Source organism: Harpia harpyja, chromosome 6, assembly GCF_026419915.1.
Source record: "Harpia harpyja isolate bHarHar1 chromosome 6, bHarHar1 primary haplotype, whole genome shotgun sequence".
NCBI classification, from domain to species: domain Eukaryota; kingdom Metazoa; phylum Chordata; class Aves; order Accipitriformes; family Accipitridae; genus Harpia; species Harpia harpyja.
The window spans coordinates 24,716,258-24,737,890 of record NC_068945.1 but is presented as its reverse complement, the minus strand read 5'-3'; the positions used below and the strand labels follow the sequence as shown (position 1 = coordinate 24,737,890).

General features: G+C 41.7%; 1 protein-coding gene across 1 annotated transcript in view; it reads right to left on the bottom strand.

The window, feature by feature from the left end:
* RFX4 (regulatory factor X4) overlaps positions 1-21,633 on the bottom strand; it is a 98,402-nt gene that overhangs the window by 72,779 nt on the left and 3,990 nt on the right. The window contains exon 2 of the mRNA XM_052790884.1: positions 5,814-5,900. Within this exon, the coding sequence (XP_052646844.1) occupies positions 5,814-5,900 (87 nt within the window). The remainder of the gene's footprint in view (positions 1-5,813; positions 5,901-21,633) is intronic.

The following is a 21,633-nucleotide window of genomic DNA, read 5'->3' as shown; positions in this document are numbered from 1 at the left end:
GTTGGTTTCTACCTTGCTGGAAATTGCTAGGGGGTGCAAATTGGAAAGGCTGAAAGCCACTGATCTAAATAACCCCTTGTCTAACCAAGATGCAGAAATCCTAAACCTCTGTCTGTGAAATCAAGAGGTATGACTCCCCCCTCCCTGGAATAAAACTTTTTATTATCTATCTTGATTTAAGGGGGCTAATATTCAAAGGCCTGTTATTAGATGGCTTTCACCTGCGCTAACTAGACTTAATTTTCCCCTGGATATGTGGCACTCTATCAGACACCAAGCCAATATCTAAATGATACAATATTAGAGTCTCTACATCCCTTCCATCCCTCCCCCAGCTGTTTTTGACTCGCATTAAGAGTGAGCACCTGTGAGCAGGTGCTTTACCTAACCTGCCCTCAGACACACTGCAAGCCAGCCATACTCAGCTCCTCCCATGTAAGGATTTGTTTTAACACCACAAACTAACAATAAGGTCATAAACTACAATTTAAATCTCACGCCTCAAGTATGTCTGCTTCCTGGGGATCCTTCTTCAAGACTCTTCAGCATCCTCCACTAACTGTCCCTTAAAACCAAGGAGGAGAATGATGGACCTTGAAATTATTAAAAAAAAATTCTTTAAGCACCATTTTCCATCAAAATATTACCCACTCAACAATTGGATTTTCAATAAAACTAAGTTTTTCACAGTTAGTGCTTGTCTCCCCCCAAATCAAGTCTCTGTACTAGAAAACAGAACTTTTTTTTTTTGTTTTCTGCCAATGGACCAGCTGTCAGCCAAAATGTTTCTCATTTTCACCAGGTGTTGGCTACAATATTTATTTTCAGAAAACTTTCACTTTTTTATTAAATAGATGGAAAGAATTACACATGGTATAGGAATGGAGGGGACCTAGAAATACAAACTTTCAGTATTACATACACAAGCACTTTATTCTACTTTGCATAGTTTTAACAATATAATCTCATCAGATAATTGACTAGCAGAAAATAATAAATATCCCTAATCCTTATATTTTAGTTGGTAGCAGGGCACTTAATGGCTTCCCTATTGAGCAGGGAATGTTTTGTGTAACTCTTGACACAGGTCTGATCCCAGATCTGTTTGTACAGCATGAAAGAGGTAAGAAATGCTGTTTTCCCTTACTTTTTGGCCTGATATTTTATCAGTCCCCATCAGAACAACACCGTAGATTAAAATGAACCCATACCTTTTAAAATTCAATACTTTTAAAATCCAATCTATTTTGTAAAGAAAGGAAATAAAGACACTGAAAAGAAGTCTCGCTTCAAGGTACTGTCAAAGAACAGAGCTGACAATTCTTCTGTGACAAACCCAAAAGGACTTGAAGTCACAAGGAAAAATTCTGCTCCTGGTGCACAGCTGCAGGTGTTCACACACACAGCAGCTGCACAGCACCTCAGGGAGAAAACCATTTGCTGAGACCAGATCTCACTCCACTGCCAGTAGGAGGACTCCCAGCATTCCAAGGAAAGGTATCTTCAAGGTACCTGATTAGGTGGGAAACTTGGTACTCATCCCAAGCTGAAAGCAGGTAATACCTTATACAGTTGCAAGTAAAATCTCAGCACGGAAGAGGCCTTCAAAGATTAAAAACTGGGATCAACAATGTACTAGAAAAATAGTATTTCTTGGCTCCCAGAGATATCAGAGAATCTTTTTCTTCCCAAACTCCATGGAAGTTTCTTTGCTAACAGCTCCGTCTTTCTCCTTTCAAAATTCTGTTTCAAAGCCACCAGAGTAGAGTTCTGTTTGTACCTTGTGCATATGTTTGTGGCTTTCCCTGAACTCTTAGTAGTATCCTCTAACTTCTGCTGTCTGTTTTTAGGTACAACTCAAGGGATTTCTTGCTTCTTGGAGCAAGACATGAAGACAATAGCATCTATGTACAGCACCTCTTTAAGCATGCTGCCTTAAACACAGTAAGTGGAACATCCACAAAGTGAAGACCCTGCATTTGTACACCTTTTTCTAAAACGTTGATGTTAGTCTGTTTGTCGTAACTAAAGTGGAGTTAAAGCTCTGCTTTCCACTGTGGCGATAATAGAAGAGCCCCGTACTTTCCAGTGCTGCCTCTGTGTGTCTTGGAGAACCTCTGAGGAGCTAATATGTTATTAGTAGCTTAATATGGATAAAATCCTTCCCTTAGGTCAGGTAGCTCCACACCTTTCAGAGGAATAGCCTCTTCCTCTGCAGCCCCTGCAGTCCGGTTCTGACTTTTAAGAAAAGTGATTTGCCCTTAATTAAAATTAAGTGATAGTAAGAAGCTACCTTGTCTCTTACTTACATGTAGCCATAAATAAGATTCAGGCTCATTAGCATGTATTCCATGCTTTTAAAATAGTGGGATTTTTTTAAAACCATCTGAGAAACATGGGAGCATAGTTCTAACTGAGTAGGTATGATTGAAAAAGAAGTCATTTTCCCTAAGGAAAATTTCATTGAAATCAAGTAGCTCTTTTTTAAACATTTTTTTTCCAATGGAAGAATAAGAGGTTAGTTCAAACAAAAAAAAGAAACTATTGGATAAATCTTCCATTTCAGCCAGTTTGAACATGGGTTTTGAACACCGCTTTTGAAGTGGAAAAAGTAGTCTGAATCTTTTCTTTTATCTCGTATGAACTGTCTACACATTCACATTTCTAAATATGCAAGAAAATTTGGACAAGCAACCCTTCCACTTCATTATGTAATGTCAGGACTCCTTCCCCATGGAACTGAAGTTGAAATTTTCATAATCCTTGAATTGTATTCTTCCAGACCCCTACTTCAATTTGGAGAACGTGGCTCAATGCACAGTACACAGAAAATGTTGGGGGGGAGGGGTGTGTGTGTGTAATTATTAGATATGAGTTTGTATCATTCCCTTTTCCTGTGGATCTTTTGACTAACATGTAGAGTGTGGAAGTGGTGGAAGGAAAAATGTTTAAAAACCTGGAAACCGAAATAAAATTTACCTAGAATTTCTATATTAGACTGTAAAAGCAGTGTTTTGGGAGAGGTCATAAAAGGTTCCAAGAGGGTAAGAAGCACCCCAAGAAGCAGCGAGATCATGGGAATCCACAGCTATGAGTCATTGCTTCCCTTCACAATGTAATACAGGTTCAAGAGGCCTGGAGGTGTCTGGATGAGAATAGAAGATTGCAAAGGACCCCTGTGGCCTGAAGTATAATTCTGTAGCATACTTCAATTGTAGTAAAGGAGACCAGCAAAACTATCACTCTTGTCCTGAAACCCTATGAACTCTAAAACACCCAGGAAAAAAACAGTCACGAGAGCAAGCATGATAACAAGTAAGAACATTATCAGTTCACAGTGCAAATTCTCATAGTCCTCACTGGATGCAAGGCCAAACAAAAAAAACCCCACCAAACGCACATTTTCTCTGGTAGAGTCCAGCCAACAGCTACCTAATATATTTAGAGACAAAAAAAGTAGTCAGGAGAAAGATGGATGATGCCTTCTTTTGGCTACAGATGGAAACTGGAGCTCCACTGACAACAGCAATTTGACCACCGTTCTGAAGAAATCAAATAGGGTTACATAGGTTTTCTCAAAACATTTTGCTTCCTGCTGTTTGTAAATGTATGACAGAGGCTGGACAAAGTGACACAATGGTTTGGAAATTTCTTGGTTGGTGTGTGGGCACTGTTAGAGAAATGTTAGAAAGAACTCAAGGGCTGGAAAGGAGCACATACTGCAATGATTTCTAAGGTGAAACTTCTAGTTTGTTCTGGATTTCACAGATTATTGGTCTTCTTGCTGCTGGGCAAGTGGCTTATTTTTCTTTCCTACTCCTTCCTCTTCACCCTCTCCCATTCCCCCCCTCACCCCCCAAAACAAGGATGACGTTTCAGGTGGATTAATTCTTTTATCTGCATTGCAGAAATGCGGGCATCAGTGCAAAGGAAGCATCTGGAAGAACTGGCTATTAAGAAGGAAGCTAGATGAAATCAACTCATTCTCATTTGGGTTTCCATTATATACTGTGACAATGTCTTCTGCACACAAATTGTGGGATAAATTAATTTATAAATTTGTTTTATCCGTTCTAAATTTGCCGCCTTTCATTATCATTTCTTGCCCCTTAATTCCAGTACCAGCAAACACAATGAACAACCACCCATCTTCTCAATGGCATTGTCTGAAATACCTGCTCTGCTCTTGCTAACCCACGCAAGTCCACTTCTTACTGTCCCTAGGTATGTGGAAGTTTTCTCATGCTTGCATTTAAACTGAAAGCACATATAACAAACTACCCCTAGTTTTGCTACAACTTATTTAGGGTAACAGATCTAGAACAGAACGTAGAAGGAGACTTATAATTATATTACCATTTTTTTAATATAGCTAGTGGTGCTAAATAATTACCTTGACAATACTGTCTTGAACTGTGAGTCTAAGGAAAAGCTCACTAAAGTCAATAGGGTTGAATCCTGAATTCTGACCCTATTAAGAGTCTGAAGTCACATCTCATTCATTACAGATTCTTTCCATCACTTTCTCAGTAGCATCAGAATGAAATGAATTCCGCAAGTCTCACAGGTTCTCATAAAATGCAGATTAACAAGCAGATGTTTTTTGTTTCTCACTACAATTTTATTTTTAAAGAGAAACTAAGTTCTAATTCCTTAATTTTTAAAAATTAAAAACCCCAAACCTGTCCAAGTTTTATTGTCTGTCTTTAAGGATTCTTGTCCACTGTTCTTAGCTTGGGACTCACGAATAAATACCATGTTTCTAACACCTCTGTTCTCCTTCAGAAGAGATATTGCCTCAAAAGAGATCCCTGGACAAATAAGAGTAGGGCCCCAATATAGCAAATTCTGTGATCCACTAAAACACTGTGCTGCAAGGCATATAATTTTACTGTAACATCAAAATAAAGTAGTTCTCTTAAAATGCAAAAAATGTAAAAGGGACATTCAGCAATTAAGACGTTATTAAAAAAACATTTTCTAAATTTACGTGCTTGAATATTATGAAAATGTGAGTTTTCCTGAATTAAATAATTCAGTCTGCATTAATATATTGTAACATGAACTAATATATGAAGTCCAGAGAGGAAAACGAATGTGAAGAGTATTTTGTTTTAGGCAAATTAAGTAGAAGAGAAACTGCATAAACAGGGAAAACTAAATGGTAAACTAAAAAATGTCTTATAATTTTAAAATAAATTAGGTTATTTTAAGGTATTTTGGGGTCTTTTTAATTACCTGCTGTTGTTAAAAGTCAAGATCTAAAATTAGTATAACTAGAAGAGATAAGAAAAAATAGCTATTTTAAAATCAGCTAGGTTTATAATTTTTTCCTCTCCATGACTAAAAAGGAAACAATATCATGATTTAATATGTGGGTTTTTTCAATCTGATTGTTTAATTCTTAGAAGAAAGATTTTATATGTATGATATCATATAATAGTATTGAAAAACAGCACAATTTTTCCTGTATTTCAACCGCATGGTGTTCACCAGTGAAAAGGAAAACAGATTGTTTTACTCATGAACTAATACTAACAGCACATTTTAGAGGTCATCCAACCTTTACTCAGTGACACACAAATGCTTCTGGTTGTTTTAACTAACAGACAGCATTACTTCTTTTTAAGTAATGCAAAATAGCAAATATTCCAGAAAAAAAAAAATTAATAAAACTATTGGTTGTGTCAAGTGAGTTGACTCTTCAAACTACAGAGTACTAAAAATATCACCAAGATGTAGCAACTTATATAGCAGGAAATTAGCACTTGGACATGTTCACATTCATTTTAAATGAATGACAAGTTACTTACTTTCATCGTTAGAAACATTCCCCAGAGAGGTGTGACTGGAATAACGTTTGTTTTCACTTTCATTGAGACATCGTTCAATCCAACTCTCTGCAAAAGAACAAAGATGCTCTTTTTTTGTGTTTCTCTTTGCATAAAAATGAAGTTCCAACATATAAAACTAAACCGGTTTTCAACAGATGGTGTTCTTTAGCATTTCTATTAAAACATGCTCAGTCTGAGGTTATTTAATAAGAAAGTCCTTTCTTGCTTTCAAACTTAACTGTTGCTTTTGAGTTTCATTTTTTGTTTGGTTGGTTTTAAACGACAGAGGCTGAAACACTTCCATCCACATAACAAAGCTCCTCAGGATATTGTCTCCCCTCCCTATCACATGATACATTTAAAAAAGAAAAAATCATCTCATGTGGGCAACTGAAACACATAAATTGCATTAATTTCTGAGTCTTAGTCTGGCAGACTTATGTACTTGAGTATTTCCACTGCTTTTGAAAGAACTCTTCATGTGTGTAAAATCAATCATTCATGTGAATTTTTGTTACAGCAGGGCTCAAACTGTGCTCTCTGAAGTCCAGTACTACAACCCCATTCACCCTGGTGGAGTCCCAGGCCCTACTGAGATATTTTCCACACTGGTACGAGTCCAACATAGCGAGTCAGCAGCCACTGAGCTACTGAAACCTTCATCACCCAGTGGTGGGTGTTCAACCACTCCTGTCCTCCCTCTTCCCTCTTCCGATTTATTCCCACCAGTCAGGTGAGGTACAGCATTGCATTGATTTGACTCTGCTGTTCTTTCTGGAAGCTATGACATACATGCCCCGATTACTTTAGAGGAGGTACCAGGCTCAGCAGAACTTACTGTTAACAGGTCTTCAGGGCAAAAGTTGTACCTTCCTATACATTTCCTTGGACAAAGTATGAAATATGAGTCCTTGAGTTTGCCTGGAGTCCCTGGATATTGCTACAATAAACTGACCTCCCTCATAAGATTGTTTTTCAAAGGCATGCACGTGGGCAGAAATGAACGTATGCTCACAGAGCTCTCTGTAGTCAAAGCAAGAAAAAGAAGGGATAGGTGGGAAGGCTGCAAGGTAACCCCACAAGTTATGACAGGAAATAACCCCACTGAGTGAAGAGATCTACAAGAAATAAGGGGAAACAGGCCTCACTGTCAGCAAACTGCCAGAACCAGAAACACCTTCAAAGACACGGAAATGGCTGCAGATTCCTTTCCATAAGCCACCCCCCAGACACATCAGGCTAGCTGCACAGGGCAGGCAGCAGTCCACCAGCCAGAAAAATCCCATCACAGCAGCAGGCTTGAAGGGAAAGCAGAAGCCCAGTATCTTGTGAAAGCTGGTCATCTGGTTTATAGAAGGTAAAAGTTGGTATGACTTCATTTCAGCACTAGATGCCAATAAATATATGAATAGTCATGGCCAAACACATCCTGCAGAAAAAATGCTTTTTAAACCCAGGCAGTTGCACAAACTCGTGTATATTCCTCTGTACACACACTCTCCACTGCCACACGAACAAAAGGGCAATGGCATCTGTGTAGGACTTCAGAAGGGGTCTGCTGAGAGCCCTTCAGAATTGATTTCCAGGCCCTGCCATAAGACTCCAGGCAGTGTTGCTTTGTGCGCTTCTGGTTTTCAGGCAGCGTAAGAGAGGTTGTGGCAGCTCCAGGCCATTCCCTTCCCTCTGCCTATTTGCCCACGTATTCACAGCAGGAACATGCTGTGATGCTGCCTTCATCAGTACAAGTATGTCCCTGCATGTGTCTTCCTCATTCACCATCAAACTGTCCTGTGCCTAAGGAGCCTCATGACCACGCTGCCACTTCCCTATAGCCCGCTCCTTTGAGGTACTTCTCTGAAAATCAGCAAAAATAACTCTTTTTGTCAGTAGATTTTTCAGGATATTTCTTCTCCCATCAAATTCAACACAGCCTTGTACAAAATTCACTTCAAGGTTGCTGACACTGCAACTTAAAACTTGCCAGAGGCCTGTGCTGTCTGATCAGCTCCTGCTCAGTTACTAACCCACAAGCCTGCGGTGACTCTAACTTGGAGGCTTTTTCTTCTCAAGCTGCTCAGCTGCATCGGGTGGGGGTGTATCACCTCCTTGTCTAAAGGCCAACACAACAATATGGCTGCTTCATGCCAGATTTATTTTACTGCCCTAAAACTGAACTAACAGCCTCTCTCCTCTCCCATTTTAGCACCACGAGCTGCGGGACAGGAGCTTGGATCCTCACAGATCACTACGAGGTGAAGAGAAACTTGCTTCTGAGGACAACATCAGAGAGAGGTGTGAGAAACCTTGAGAAAGATTACCCTACCTCCTCCTCCTTTCAGCGCACAGCCATGGCTGTATATAATTCCCTTGGCTCTGAGCCCAGCTGCAGGGAGTAAAAGCAAAGGCGGCTGCCATTAGCGCCAAGGAGAGACCGATGCCCAGCTCTGCCCTTTCTTTTCCTCCCGGCACTGAGAGCTGGGAAGCTGGGACGCATCCTCTTCCCTCGGCAACAGGGAACTGGCAGCAGCCATCTTTAGTCACGTTCCCTGCCTAAATAGTAGGAAAAAAAACTTTTTAAGTGTCACTCGGTAACAATTTTCACCATCCTTGTTCACTTACTGTCTCTGAAAACTGCACATATACCCCTTTTTCATTGGTAAAGCAGGCAGTTTACACTGCAAGGTATAAAGTCTCTGGAGTAGGGTGCAGTTACTGTTTAATTATGTGCTGCAACTCCTTTGGTCCTGAATCACCCCGGTTCAACTCGTTGCAGCCTGAGTCTGGCTTTGTCTTTGTGGTCTTGCATTTAAATAGCTGATAGAAATTCTTCAAGCCTGAAAAGATACATGACCTGTCTGGCAGCAAAGAATGAAGAAAACTAACTCTTTTGAGTGAAAATGTCAGGGAGTTTATGGCAAATTTGTCAAATTATTTGGCAGGTGACAAAATGCGACAAAAACAACTAGCTATTTAAAGGCTGTATTATCTCAGAAACTGAGTGATGTGGGTATAAATAAGTATTCTAATAAATACCTTCATTGAATAAGTAGATATTTTTTTACTGTTTAGATAAAGAAAAAAGTTTTTACAAAGCCTTTAAACTCCCAATATTAATAAGAACGCCTTCAGGTATTAAAAGAAAATACAACCACAGTTTTGCAGAAACTTAAAATATTCCCTCCAGGAGCCCGCAGATCCCAGATATGATAGCACCTGCCTAAAATAAAACAAAAACAAAGAAAAGAGAAAGAGGCAGAACAAACAAAACAAAGTCAAAACTAAGTCTGACTTTTAGAAGTTCTTTCAGAGTTAATACCATTAGATCCTGCCCCAGCATAACAAACCCACTGGGTAGAGCCTTGTACACGTCAAATGCTCTTGTCCTCACGACACACGGGTGTACAACCCGGCTGCACTGGGGCCTCTCCCAGGCATTCCGGCTGCAGAGCCGGAGGAAGAGACCCATGGCTAACCCCTGGTGTCTCTAGGCTGAGGTTTCATCACTTGCTCCCAAGCCTGACACCAATCATACTACACCACTGCTCTAGACAAGCATTGAGTCACGTGCTGCGGAAGGGTTTATGTGATTAAAGCCTAAATTACTGTGCTTGGGCCTTACAAACTTCTCATAGACAGGATTTCACATCAGGAACAGTCACAGAATAATGGAGAGTTCAGGTGGTGATTAAGCAGAAGTGCATATCAGACCTGATAACAATGATGAATCATTAACACAACATGTAGAAAACCCAAATTTCTAGTGGGAAGTGCTTGTGAGTGCAAAAGAAAATACATCCTGTCTCATACCGGATGTATTTTTACTCGCTGCATTTTCAGTGTATCGAGTCCTAAGGCATTTCCTCTGCCTGCTCTCCAGGACTCCTTCTCACCCGGAGCCCCAGCATACTGTACCCTCAGTTGTACCAGCACAGTGGTTTGAGCAAGGATCAGTGCTAGCCAAAAAACATCCAGGCAAAATAAATAGATTAATTAATATCTAGTAGTAAAATGTAGTGTAGCCACATACTGATAACTCTGTACTGAGACACAGTATGGTAACTATTACAATCTTATTAGCAAAGAATGCAAATAAGGTGTATTTAATGGCATTTTGAACATGCACCTTTAAATATTATATCAACTATTTAATTTCGCAAAGATCAAAAGTGAATTATAATGAAGCATACAACTATGTCCCTCAGCCTTTCAATTTTTGTTACATAATTTTGTATACCACTGAATACAAATCCATTGTATTATCTTCTGCAGGATTCCAACATGAGGGAAAGGAGGTAGTTATTCAAATTACAGTAATTTTTCCAGTGTCAGTTTTCTGACAGAATAACTTATGACGCAAAAAAAATAAATTGTTCCCAATGAAAGATGGATTAGAAGGAACTATGGAACTATTTCTGGTCCTCATTTTGCCTCTTCTCTTTTTGATCCTGATCTTGCTAAGGCTGACACATCCACTGAACCTCAAGCATGAGAGTATTCCTCTTCCATTAAATGTGCCCACCACACTTTTAATAACAGAAGTTTAAATTGAGCTTGTTTCCAAAAGTTGGCAGAACGCAGGCCTGCATGGCTTTCCCTTGTCCTCACCAAGGCTCTTCTCTTCACACCAACAAACATTTTTATTTGTATGGTGCTTCAAACACTGAGCTGGGAAGGCAGGCCTGGGACTCCCCGAAATAGAGGCAAACACACAAGAGCTGCTCAGGGGCAGCAGCTTTCATGAACTATCAGAAAAGAGAAGCATGAACTGTTTTTTAAGTGTATCTTTGACAAATTATTTTGATACATTATCTCCTTCAGAAGGAAGGGCTTGCTCCTGGAAGACACCCTACAGAGCCTCAGTCGAGGTGAGAGAATACAGCAGAGGTGCCTGCGTACTGCCAGTACATTTAATGGGATAATTACTCCCTCTTGTTTGTATAATGGTTATTGGCTTAGCATATTTGCATCCCAGAAAAGAAAGCATTCATTGCTCCCACATGTGCATGGCCATAGCAAGAGCAGCGAGAGAGCCACCTGGGCTCCTCTCTGTGGAGAGGAAGAGGAGGTGGGCTTGATCACAGCCAGCAGCAGCTTCTGCAGCTGCTGTCCTGCCAGGAGGGTTAAGAGTTGCTGCAGTATTACCACAACCTGTAATCACAGCCTCTTCTGGCCTTTGAGAGCCACAGTGTCCTGCTCAGCAGCCAAGCAGGATGGCAAAAGCAGCTGGAGGGGCTGTGCCACACAGCTGGGAGGTGAGCGTAGCCAGAGCCACTGGCTGCAGCCCTGTGAGCATGTGTGAGAGTCCTGAAGGGAGATTAAGAGATTTTACAGACAGAATGAAACCGTGGTCACCCAATCTGAGGGGCATTTTGCCTGACCTCATTACCCTACAGTGGTACTAACTGCACTGGTTTTCCCCAGTTATGCCATATCATCTGATCTGGATGTGGTCGTATCACTGGCATAATTGTGAATTGCTATTTTTTACTGAAATCATAGGAAAGGAGAGTCCCCATGTTCTAGAAACATAGCTAAGGCTGGTAGTAATCACAGTATCAGAGTCTACACAATCTCCATATGCTTATTTCACCACAGCCCTAGCAGTTGCACAGAAATCCCTCTCATACACCTTCAGCTCTAAATTGGCTCCTATACTGCACATTTTAAAGCAGTTTGCCAACAAGCATGACAATTTACCTAGTGCTCTGCACAGGGACCAGCATTTCTTCCACAGAAGTTTGCTCGTCACTGAAATAGAGCTACCTCTGGAATAAGAATTAGAGATTTGCCAGGACCCAAACTACTACCTGAGCCATGTACCAACTTGGATGGCGCAGCTGCAACAGTCCAACTCCTTATTTTTATTTATGGTTGCTCTTGTAATTTTTCCCCCCCAGTTTCTAAAGGTAGATGTAGAAAAAAGTAGAAAGTAACTGAGAAAAGGTATATCAAATGTAGATAATGGAAATATAAAGGGACTAACAAATTTCAGTGGCTTCACAGGAGGACCTTTTGGAAAAATGAATACTCAGAAGTGATGACAGACTTAATTTTACAGTTCCTGTGATGGAGGAGGAACTCCTGTCATGCATGTGGAGTCGTAGCACCCCTCTGAGTTATTTGTTCATCGTTCTCAGAGGGAAGAGTTACTCATCAGTTCCTGCAGTGTCTCTGCCAAGTGTCTCAGTACCAAGCTGGCCAGCAATACTGCCTAGCTGCTTATCTAATCTGTTAGGCCAAGGGAAAGTGGTTGCAAACAGCAGATTTAGCAGGTAAAAGCAGTATCTCAAAAGCTCAGGAGGCTGGCTGAAGGTCATGGAACCTCCTGTTTCCAGTTTGCTAGCCTATGGTACTAACCAGATAACATATCTATCACAAATTTTTTCAGTGGAGTTGATGGGATGATATTCTATAGCTTTTCTTTTTTATGAAAGCCATCACTGCCCTGACAGCTTCTTCTGCTGTCTGGCTCAGAATAAATGCTGAGGTCTGCATGATCCATTGAGGCTTTTCTCTGCAGAGCTTATCTTGCTGAACATGGTCTGAGACTTGCCACCACCCAACAAACCCTCTGTTCATGCTCTCTGTGTTGCACCACTGCTGTGGACAGAGAACTTCTAACCTCTACAGCTGTTAAATTCATAATGTCTGAACAGTCTGTCTGCTTTGACTATCCCTTAGCATGCTGCAAACCTAATTTCTAACTGCCATATGAATGAAAGTAAAGCAAAAAAATGAGCCAGTACATGTAATATTTTCTCTGGTGCAAGTGAAAACTACACCTTATAACACTTCAATGTCTTGGTTCAATTAGTCATACCAACTTAGAAGACAAATCACTAGTTTAAAACAGTCCCTTAAAGGCAAAAGAGACTATCCCTTCCTGTCAGGAGTAACGATTAGGAGATAAACCTGATGTCTGGCCCTCAAACTATTAAAAGCCTGCTCTAGTACCTGCTGCACATCACACCTGCTCTGACTAGAAGCAGAGGATTCATGTTCTGAATCTCCCACACACCTTGCAGCACAGCACTGCTGGTTATAGGTACATCTGCCACCCGAGAAGTGTAATGCTGCTGGAGTGCTGGGAGGGCTGGTTACAGCAGAACATTCAAAGCTTTTCAAGGACCGCACTGTTTGAAAGAAAGCAAACAAAAATCACCTTTTCTCTGAAACCTCAATCTACTGTAAAACCAAGACCTGAGCAAGATCTCCTAGCCTGGCCTCTGCACAATGTTATGAACAACTGTGTGCCTGTAACATGACAGGGCTTGGCAGCTACTGGCTCCCATGAAGGGCATTAAACTTACCAAAATCAACTAAAATCAAGCACAACAAGGGACAGCTATTAGGCACAGCTAACCACACACATGGAGATTTTCTAAGATTTAGGCTTTCATAGGTGATGTCATCTCCCTCCTCTCCATTGTCAAATGAAAAGTTTATGAGACCATACCACTCTTCCCGCCGGCGACCCCATCACATAGACACTCCTAGTTCACAGAACAGCTCCTCTTCAACCATCGAGGTGGACCTGCCACACAGAGCCTGGTTTTGCTCCTCGCTGCCTCATACAGTGCCATCGGCTGGCAAGGCACATATCCTTCAGTCGGTGCATGCGAGCTGTCAGGAACATCTTCAAGCTCCACAGGAAATCATGCCGGTGTCCTCCTTGGTCCTGCATAGCCATCCTCTGTTGTTCCAAGAGACCTGCTCCTCAGGGATGACACTGACACATGGCCTTGGTGCAGATGGTAGAGCCGCTACCCTGACAAGCTGCCAGATACCTTGGTGCTTTGTTTGCTAATCTAACTTTTTATTTCATTTCCAAGAGGGGAAAATGTCGGGCACTCTTGTTGCAGTCCTTTCTTTTGTTCTTGTTTCTTGGCATACAGTTCTCTTGGAACTGTTTCAGGGTTAATGAACATTGGTCCAAGGCACTTACTAGATGTTGGCAGGAATGTTTTTGTTCTTTTTTCTTTGACTCGTGATTCTGGTAAAGCATTGTGAGATTTGCCATGATATCATAAGAATGCAGAGAATTACTCTCTTGAATCTGTGAGACCTCTTTTTTTTTTGTTTAGCCAGGTCTTCACTCCTGAAGATTTTCTGCTAACCCATTTGATAAGGTATATTAAAAAATGGCATGCTGTATTTAAACTACTATAACAAGAAGCACCATAGTTCATCATCTTTTAACTCCTCTAGAATACTTGGGTAGGAAAACTGGAATTTATGAGATGTTGCATTCTTGTTACCCTGCATACTATGCAGAAGTTCATCTAAATGTAATACTCTTGTTGAAGTACTCTGTCAACAGTATTCTTCTTAAGAAGCTGCATGCCAAATGTAGATCAAGCACCCTCAGGAACCCTAGAATACAAGATTCCTCTGCATATTGATTCCGGCGTTTAGGGCAGCCTCTAAACTGGATCAGACAGGACTTCTGAAGTCCTATCTTCCCTTCTCTGGAATCACATATCTTATTGCTATCGCATTTCCAACTCAGTATGCACGTTAATTGGGAGTAGCACTTTCCCTCACCCAGTCACACACAGATGCTATCTATTGTTTTATTTTGAAAATTAAGTTTCACCAGACCAGTAAATAGCCACTTGTTTTTTGCTTTATCAAGGCCATTCCTCATTTAACAGCAGAGAACCTCACCTGGTCCAATTTCAGTGCAGTGACATTTCCTCACTTTTACCTAGGATCATTTAAGCTAGTGGCACCAGTATCTGACCAATTCAGCTCTCCCAGTGCACTTAACTTACACGGCTGTGCAACATGCAGCCAATCTTTTCATCAGGAAGATGATCACACACATCATGTGCTTTCCAAGCACCAGCTCTGCATACAGCAAAGTGTACCCTCATGCTTCCACAACACGATGTGTTATAGATCCTCAGTCCTTCAGGATCTGCTGCATGAACCAATGTAAATGCTATCATTGCCTCTGATTTAGCTGCAATGTTTCCTTCCAAGGAAATGCAAACATGACCCTTGATTATTGCCAGTCCTATTGTCTCCCAGAATAAAGGTCAGAGTCTCTTGATGCCCTTTTTGCCCCAGATTTCATTAACTTCTTATGCTATGGAATTAACATGAGACACACAAGAGAGCTCCCAGGGCCTTCATTTCTGGGTACCTATCACAACATCTCTTATGCTCATACCCTGTGGCAGTCCCTGATCACTAGCTTTTGGGTTAAACATTCCCAGCTGCTACCATGGTCCCTCAGCTCACTCAGAGAAGGCATGGAGTCCTCAAATCCTTAATTCAGCTCCACTGCACCAGTGCACGAGGCTGCAGTCATTTGGCTGAACAGGAAGCCTGTGACTCAACAAGAAACAGGGTTTGCATCAAGTACCCTCAAAATGCTTCTCTCTGCCTCAGGAGCTGATGAATCCAGCAGAGAGGCCAATTTGGCACAGAAATGGTAGTACATCAGTAAGACAGGGCCACAAAGATGACAAAACAAGAAGATGTGAGATATGGGTGGGAGATACATGAAACACTGGTTGTGGGGCTCAGGGAGGCAAGAGAAGAAGGAGAAGGCTGGTTGTTGAGAAGTAGATGAAAAAGGAAAGGAAACAAAAGAATGAATGGCAAAGAAAAGGGCATGGTCAGAAATAAAGGATAGGAGGAAAGAAAGTAACTATAGAGAAGAGTGGGTTTGGGTTTGGTGGGGGTTTTTTTGTTTTTTTTTTTTAAATCAGGAGAAAAGAGATCAGCTCCTGAAGGAATGGGACTACAGTAAATATTTCTCATTAGAAACAGCATCCAGTCAGGCAGACTGAAAGAACAAGAGAAGACAGATAGACACGTATGTGCAAAGAAAACTCAGGTGTCAGGACGTAATCATAGCAGCGAGAAAGAGACAACCACTTGACTGAAGAAGAGTGTGAATCAAAGGAAAAAGATACTACATTCACTCACATGGTGGCCACTTTTCCTCACTTTATGGACATCTACTCCAAATCTAGCTGTTGCTCATTACTGTCAAAAGATGCAGCCATTACATTATTTACAACCATTTTGTAATCAAATACAGCACTAACTAGACAGAAACAAAGAATGCCGATTCTTTCAGCTCTCAATGCACTCCGAGAATATCTGCATACCAAAACTAGCAGAGAGGACATTAATAAATCATCATAACATACTCCCACAAAGATTGGTACCTCTCAGAACTAATCTGTGTATACAGAGCAAGCAATTCATGCCATTAATTTTACAACCTAAACATGTTTGTCAGAAAGTCTTCACTCAGTCCTGATGTGCCTAGACTTACAGATTCATAAACCTTGTATGAATTTAGTCCATTCCACACTGTCTCTTCCCTCCCCTTAGAAAGTACTATGAAAGTAGACCAGTGCTTTTAAAACTATGAGTCTGGCTTTTCTGAGAAGCCTCCAGTCTCCTCTGAACAATATGCAAAGCAAACTCAGGGAGGGAACACGAGAAAAAAAGAGAAGTCTTCTTTCCTCCTCCTTTTTTTGCCTAAGACTCACCAAAACAAGAGTCTAGTATTGAATATTCAGCACTGAATACTAACTGCTCAATAGACGGTCTGTCTGCAGAGCTCAAAGTGGAAATGACCCAGCAAGGAGGAGAGGTGAACACGCTGCTCCATCCATGTGATTAAACCGCTCTGTAAATGCAGTCCTCCCCAGTTCTCCCCACCTCCTTACAATGGAGGCCATTTGCTGCCCCCACCACAACTCATTTAAAAAAATAAAAAAAAAAAAAAGTTTGCATTAGAGGGGCCCCCGCATCAGTATTGTCCCTGTGACTCCGCATTTAGGAGAGGAATGTGAGCTCCAACGTTGGGAAACCTGTGCTAGCCAGTCAATCCCACCAGCAGGATCCATTATTGCCAGCGCTCGGGAGGACGGCAGAACAGGGCGCAGTTTACAGAGGAGAAGAGCGTCCTGCTGGGTGTCTCAGCTCTCAGCCTGCACAAGGCACGGAGTAAATCTCACCCGGCAGCTGCCTTGTTCTGCCGTGGACCTCGGAGGTCTCTTACGCGCTCCTCCTCCGAGTTAGCGTGTTATGGTGTCACGCAGTGAGCACCCAGGAGGCCCAGCTGGGCCACAGGCTGGCGTGCAAACACAACGCACCAGTTCGCAAATGTGTCATTTGCACACAGCCTCTCATAAGGCCAAGTTTTCCTTGATAACTAAAATATAGCTCATTCTACCCTTGACCCCGAGACACCCAGAAGAAGCAGCCTTTTATGGACAGGAGGCACGCATTGCAGACCTGTCGTGCTCAGCATGAGAATTCCTGGTCTGGCTCTCGTGCCACGTCTGTCCCCAACGGGATGTCCATCTCACACGCAGCACCGGGCACGGCTCCCCTCCTGCTGACCCTGGGGTGCCAAGCGTGTTAGCCAGCAAATCTCCGACCTGCTGCTCGGCCAGGTCTGACTTAGAGAGACCTGGAGCTAAAGGGCTGTGCGGAGGGGTGGGTGAGGCTCTGCAAAGAAGCCCATTCCCTCCAGCCAACACGTGAGCCCACGCACCCAGGGAACACGCATCGCAGGAGCAGGCATCTCTCATCACAGAGCGGCATGCTACTGCTGTACCCTGGCTGTACTCCACATAGCACTTGTGGAGCAGGACACACTTCCACATTTGCTTGCACTACTTTTTTTTTTTTTTTTTTTTTTTTTTTAAACAGTGTCTGTCAGGTCACTGTCACCTTAAGGACCAGCCAGGAATTTTTGTTTCCCCGTGTTGCTTAAGTTTTGTAGGGGGTAGAGGAACAGGAAGGATTTTACTTTCCTCTGAGCATCAGATGGTAACAGCCAAGAGCAGGGTACCTACAAGCTACGCTGCAGAAGCTAACAGCATTAAATACTCATTTGCTTAATTAGGACATCTGCCACATGTTCATGGTTAAACTGAATGTCAGATGAGGTGGGAACCACACAAGTCAGGTTCTCGAAGATTTTTTTTTTTTTCCCCCTTTGAAGGATAGGATTGGGTCTACTTCCTATGACCATCTATAAATTTTAATCAACAAATGGCCTGTTTCTGCAAGATCCTATAATATTAGCAAAACACACAGCCTTTCCTGCTTGTCCTCTGACACACAGGAGCTTTTGGTCTTTTGCAGCAGGTTGCACCTTTGTTACAGGGTGCTGGAAAGTGTCATGGGTTGTAGAAAGGATGTTCTGTGAGGCCTTTTGAATTGGGCATGCACTGCTGTCATCATGGAGGACCCGGCTGCGGGACACAGGTGGTTCCACCCAGCATTGGATGACCTACTCATGAGATCCCACTTATGAATTGGGCTCCCCCTCTACACTGCCCTTCCTCAGCTGCAGCTGAGGTAGTTTTAGCACTTCTGAAATAGTTTAAGCAATTAATAGGATTCTAGGAAAAAAAAAAGTTAACCCTTCTATCATTGCATTTAGTGGTACCTGTATTTACCCCTACATTTGGCTTTTTCCACTACTTTTAAATTCCCCTTGCCACTGCATTTCTGCTATTTTATTGCTTTACAAGTTTAGCACGAGCTGGGGCTGAATTTACAGACCTACACAAGAACAGAAAGCTCATGCCTGTTTTGTGGCCTTAGGGGTCTCATTTGCAAACTTACATTTGCATGCAAGACATTTTTCATACGAGTTCTACCTGACTCAACACGTGTGTAAGCCTTGCCCCAAGTAGCCAAACCAGTAAAAATGGCCACATTGAGAAAAACAGGATAGTCTGATAGCATTATTCTAAGGAGTGAAAGTTTAAAAAGAGAAAAAAGAGAAGGTAAGCAACAAAAAGTAGTTCTATTTCTAGTGACAGTATGCTTAAAAAAAAGGCAATAATTTCTAACACTAAAGACTTGTAGTCCTTACTTCCAGGCAAATCTCCTTGTTTCTAGACACAATCTCAGCAAGCAAACCAAAACCCCTAGAGGAAAGGATTTTGTGTTTCTAAGTGTTTGAGTCTATGCCATGGGGTTCATGAGCACCCAAAGCTCCAGCAGGAAGTTTGTCAGAGTGATGACCACAGCATCAGACTACAGCAGGCCTAGAAAACCAAAGAAATCCCAGCCTGCTGCTCTGAAATTAATGCCTCTAATTCCCAGGGCTGTAAGTTTCAGGGAATTGCTCATTCAGAGAATGTTCCAGCTATCTAAAATTGTTTCCCATTACCATAATATTTGGGATCCTGCGCAAAAATGCTCAGGATAAGCTGCTAATTAATTGCAAACCCATCATTCATAGCTGTGAATCAACTCCTTGGTTTCTGTAACAAATTCCATCTCAGAGAAATTAAGTTCACTTACCAATAAAAGAAAACAAAGTGCTTAGCTGTAGCGAAGGAAACGAGACAGTGCTGAGCCCCGCATTTCAGTCTTGAGGCAATTTAAGCTGCAAATGAGCTTTTTCTTCCTTACAGGGTGCAGTGAGAGCCAAGGCTCTATTTAACCCTCACCACCTTTCCTGATTTCAAGTTTATCAGGAAGGGAAGAACAGGCCAAAAGTATTTAACCCAGCACTTACTTATATACACAAAATGGAAGCCCAGCTCTTACAGCAACCCAGAAAGCCTCTGCCACTGACTTTAGAGCACCGTTTCTAACACTTGGCTAATATTTTATAACCAATAAACTGCTCTTGCTGCAAATCTCCTGGGAGAAAATAAATGGGAATGAAGACAGGCCAGGACTGCTAGTTATGCATGTAAAATAGCTGCAATTAAGTTATTACACATTCCCAACCGTAGGGAGGGGTCATTACGAGCTAACCCTGGGCACCTGCCCTCCCCGAGGCACCACACGGACCAACAGGTGCTTCCCTTGTGGAGCCATCGCAGGATTGGGACCCATCTCTAACGGCAAATTGTATTACAGTTTTAAATGCTCACAGAAACTCTCCGACATATATATACAATTCTACAGGACCTAAAAGATGTGTGTAAACATGTTGTTAGTACAGATGTATTAAAAAAACCTACACGGGCCTCCACTGGCTTAATCATCACCACATCGTCTTCAGTCCTGTACTTGTTATCTATAGGATCGCTCAGCCATCAAATATCCTTTATGCTATCCATCTTCCTAACTAGAATGTTAGCAATCAAATCCCCTTGGCTGCCAGGGCGCTGGGCTCCGGCAGGGTTGGATCGTACGGGGTATTAATTTTCAGACGCAATGAAACAAATAGAAAATCCAGCACAGTTGCAGGGAAACAGACAAGTGGGTGAACTCAGAAAATTCACAAACCTCAGTGCTCACCGAATTGTGAGCTAATTATTTGGACTCGAATGTCACATCAAGTATCCCCAAAGGACTGACCTTATATTTGTATTAGTTACATGACAGCCCACTGCTGCTCTAAAGGCATTGTCACGAACCATCAAGCCCAGGCTGTATTTAAGGCCACCTCTTCAAAAGTCTTCATCTGAAGAGGTACTGATGTTTCATCACTGCGCAGATTTCAGTGATCCCACAATTTCATCTTTATTTTGCTATGGTGAAATCCTATGTATAGAAATAGTATCCCAGGGGATGCACCTCCTTATGGCTGTCCTAACTTGCAAACCACTTGCAAATTAAGCTAGAGAAATGCAAAGGTGTTTACATTGGGAGATGCTGCAGATTTTACAGCTACGCTAACCTTCTTCCTTGCCTGCACACTCACTGCACCAGTGGCTGAAAACCGGCGTTATTTTCTAAAAGCAGACAAGCCTATGACCCTGACGGAGGCATGGTACTGTACCACTGACTTTCTGTGGGACAGTTCAAACAGCATCACAAGTATCTTAGCACAAAATGGTCTCTTCTAATTTCAGGAAGATCTTTTGCTCGATAGGCATTTACTACAGTAAAGGTGCAGCTGCGACAGACCCACTGAGGCTACAGGTTTCTTTACAGTCTCACAGACAAAAGTTTTATCTGTCTGAATCCAGAGTCCCTTCTTTAATGAGGGTTTTACCCAAACAAAATCTTGAGGACTGTAAACTGTAACTTAAATAAATGAAATAGTTTCCTACACTTGTCCAGCTATTCTTATGCAAAAGCTTGTTTTAGTTCTTTTTTCCTGCCATCCTTTTAAAAACATTTTCTCTACTGCAGGTCGCAATTCCCCCTCCCTAAGTATTTTAGAATTAATTCATTAGCAGACAAATAAATTGTAAAATCATTCTTTTCTCTGAGTCAGACTTAGAAGATGAACTTCTTAGTTCACAGTAATTTTGACCAATTTACAAACCTCTAAAAAATCCCTAAGGATTTTACAAAGTTCTTAAAAGCCCCTCAGGAATGAAGACCTGATTCGGTGCTGGGACTTGTGTTTAGATCCCAGTTCTGCTGCTGCTGAAGGCAGAGGGAGCTGCCAAGGATCGGGCCCTACTGCGCAAACATTGTCTGCAGGAACTCCGCAGCCAACAGGAAAGAAAACATTTTTGTTGGGTTGGGTTTTTTTGTTTTGTTTTGTTCCATTTCTTTCACATGTGAAGTCTTTAAGATACGAAATGGCATAAGACAAATAGTCAGGTTCAATTATATAAAGGACCAGTGGTATTTCTTTTGCATGTCCATATCATATCAAATTTAGGATTCAGTAGAATCCTTGGATCATCTTAACTGCTCAGCAGGTAAGAGCCTTTATAAACACAAATCCTGGAAGAGTAAAGAATTTTTTTATTTACTGGAACAAAAATAAATCACAATTTTGCTTGAGTATGAGAAGTACTCCAGGAAAGTAAGAAAAAAAGCCAATAGCAAGTTCCTCTATCTATTAGTAAACTGTGTTGCAAGAAGCAAAGCAGTTTTCAGCAGCAAAATC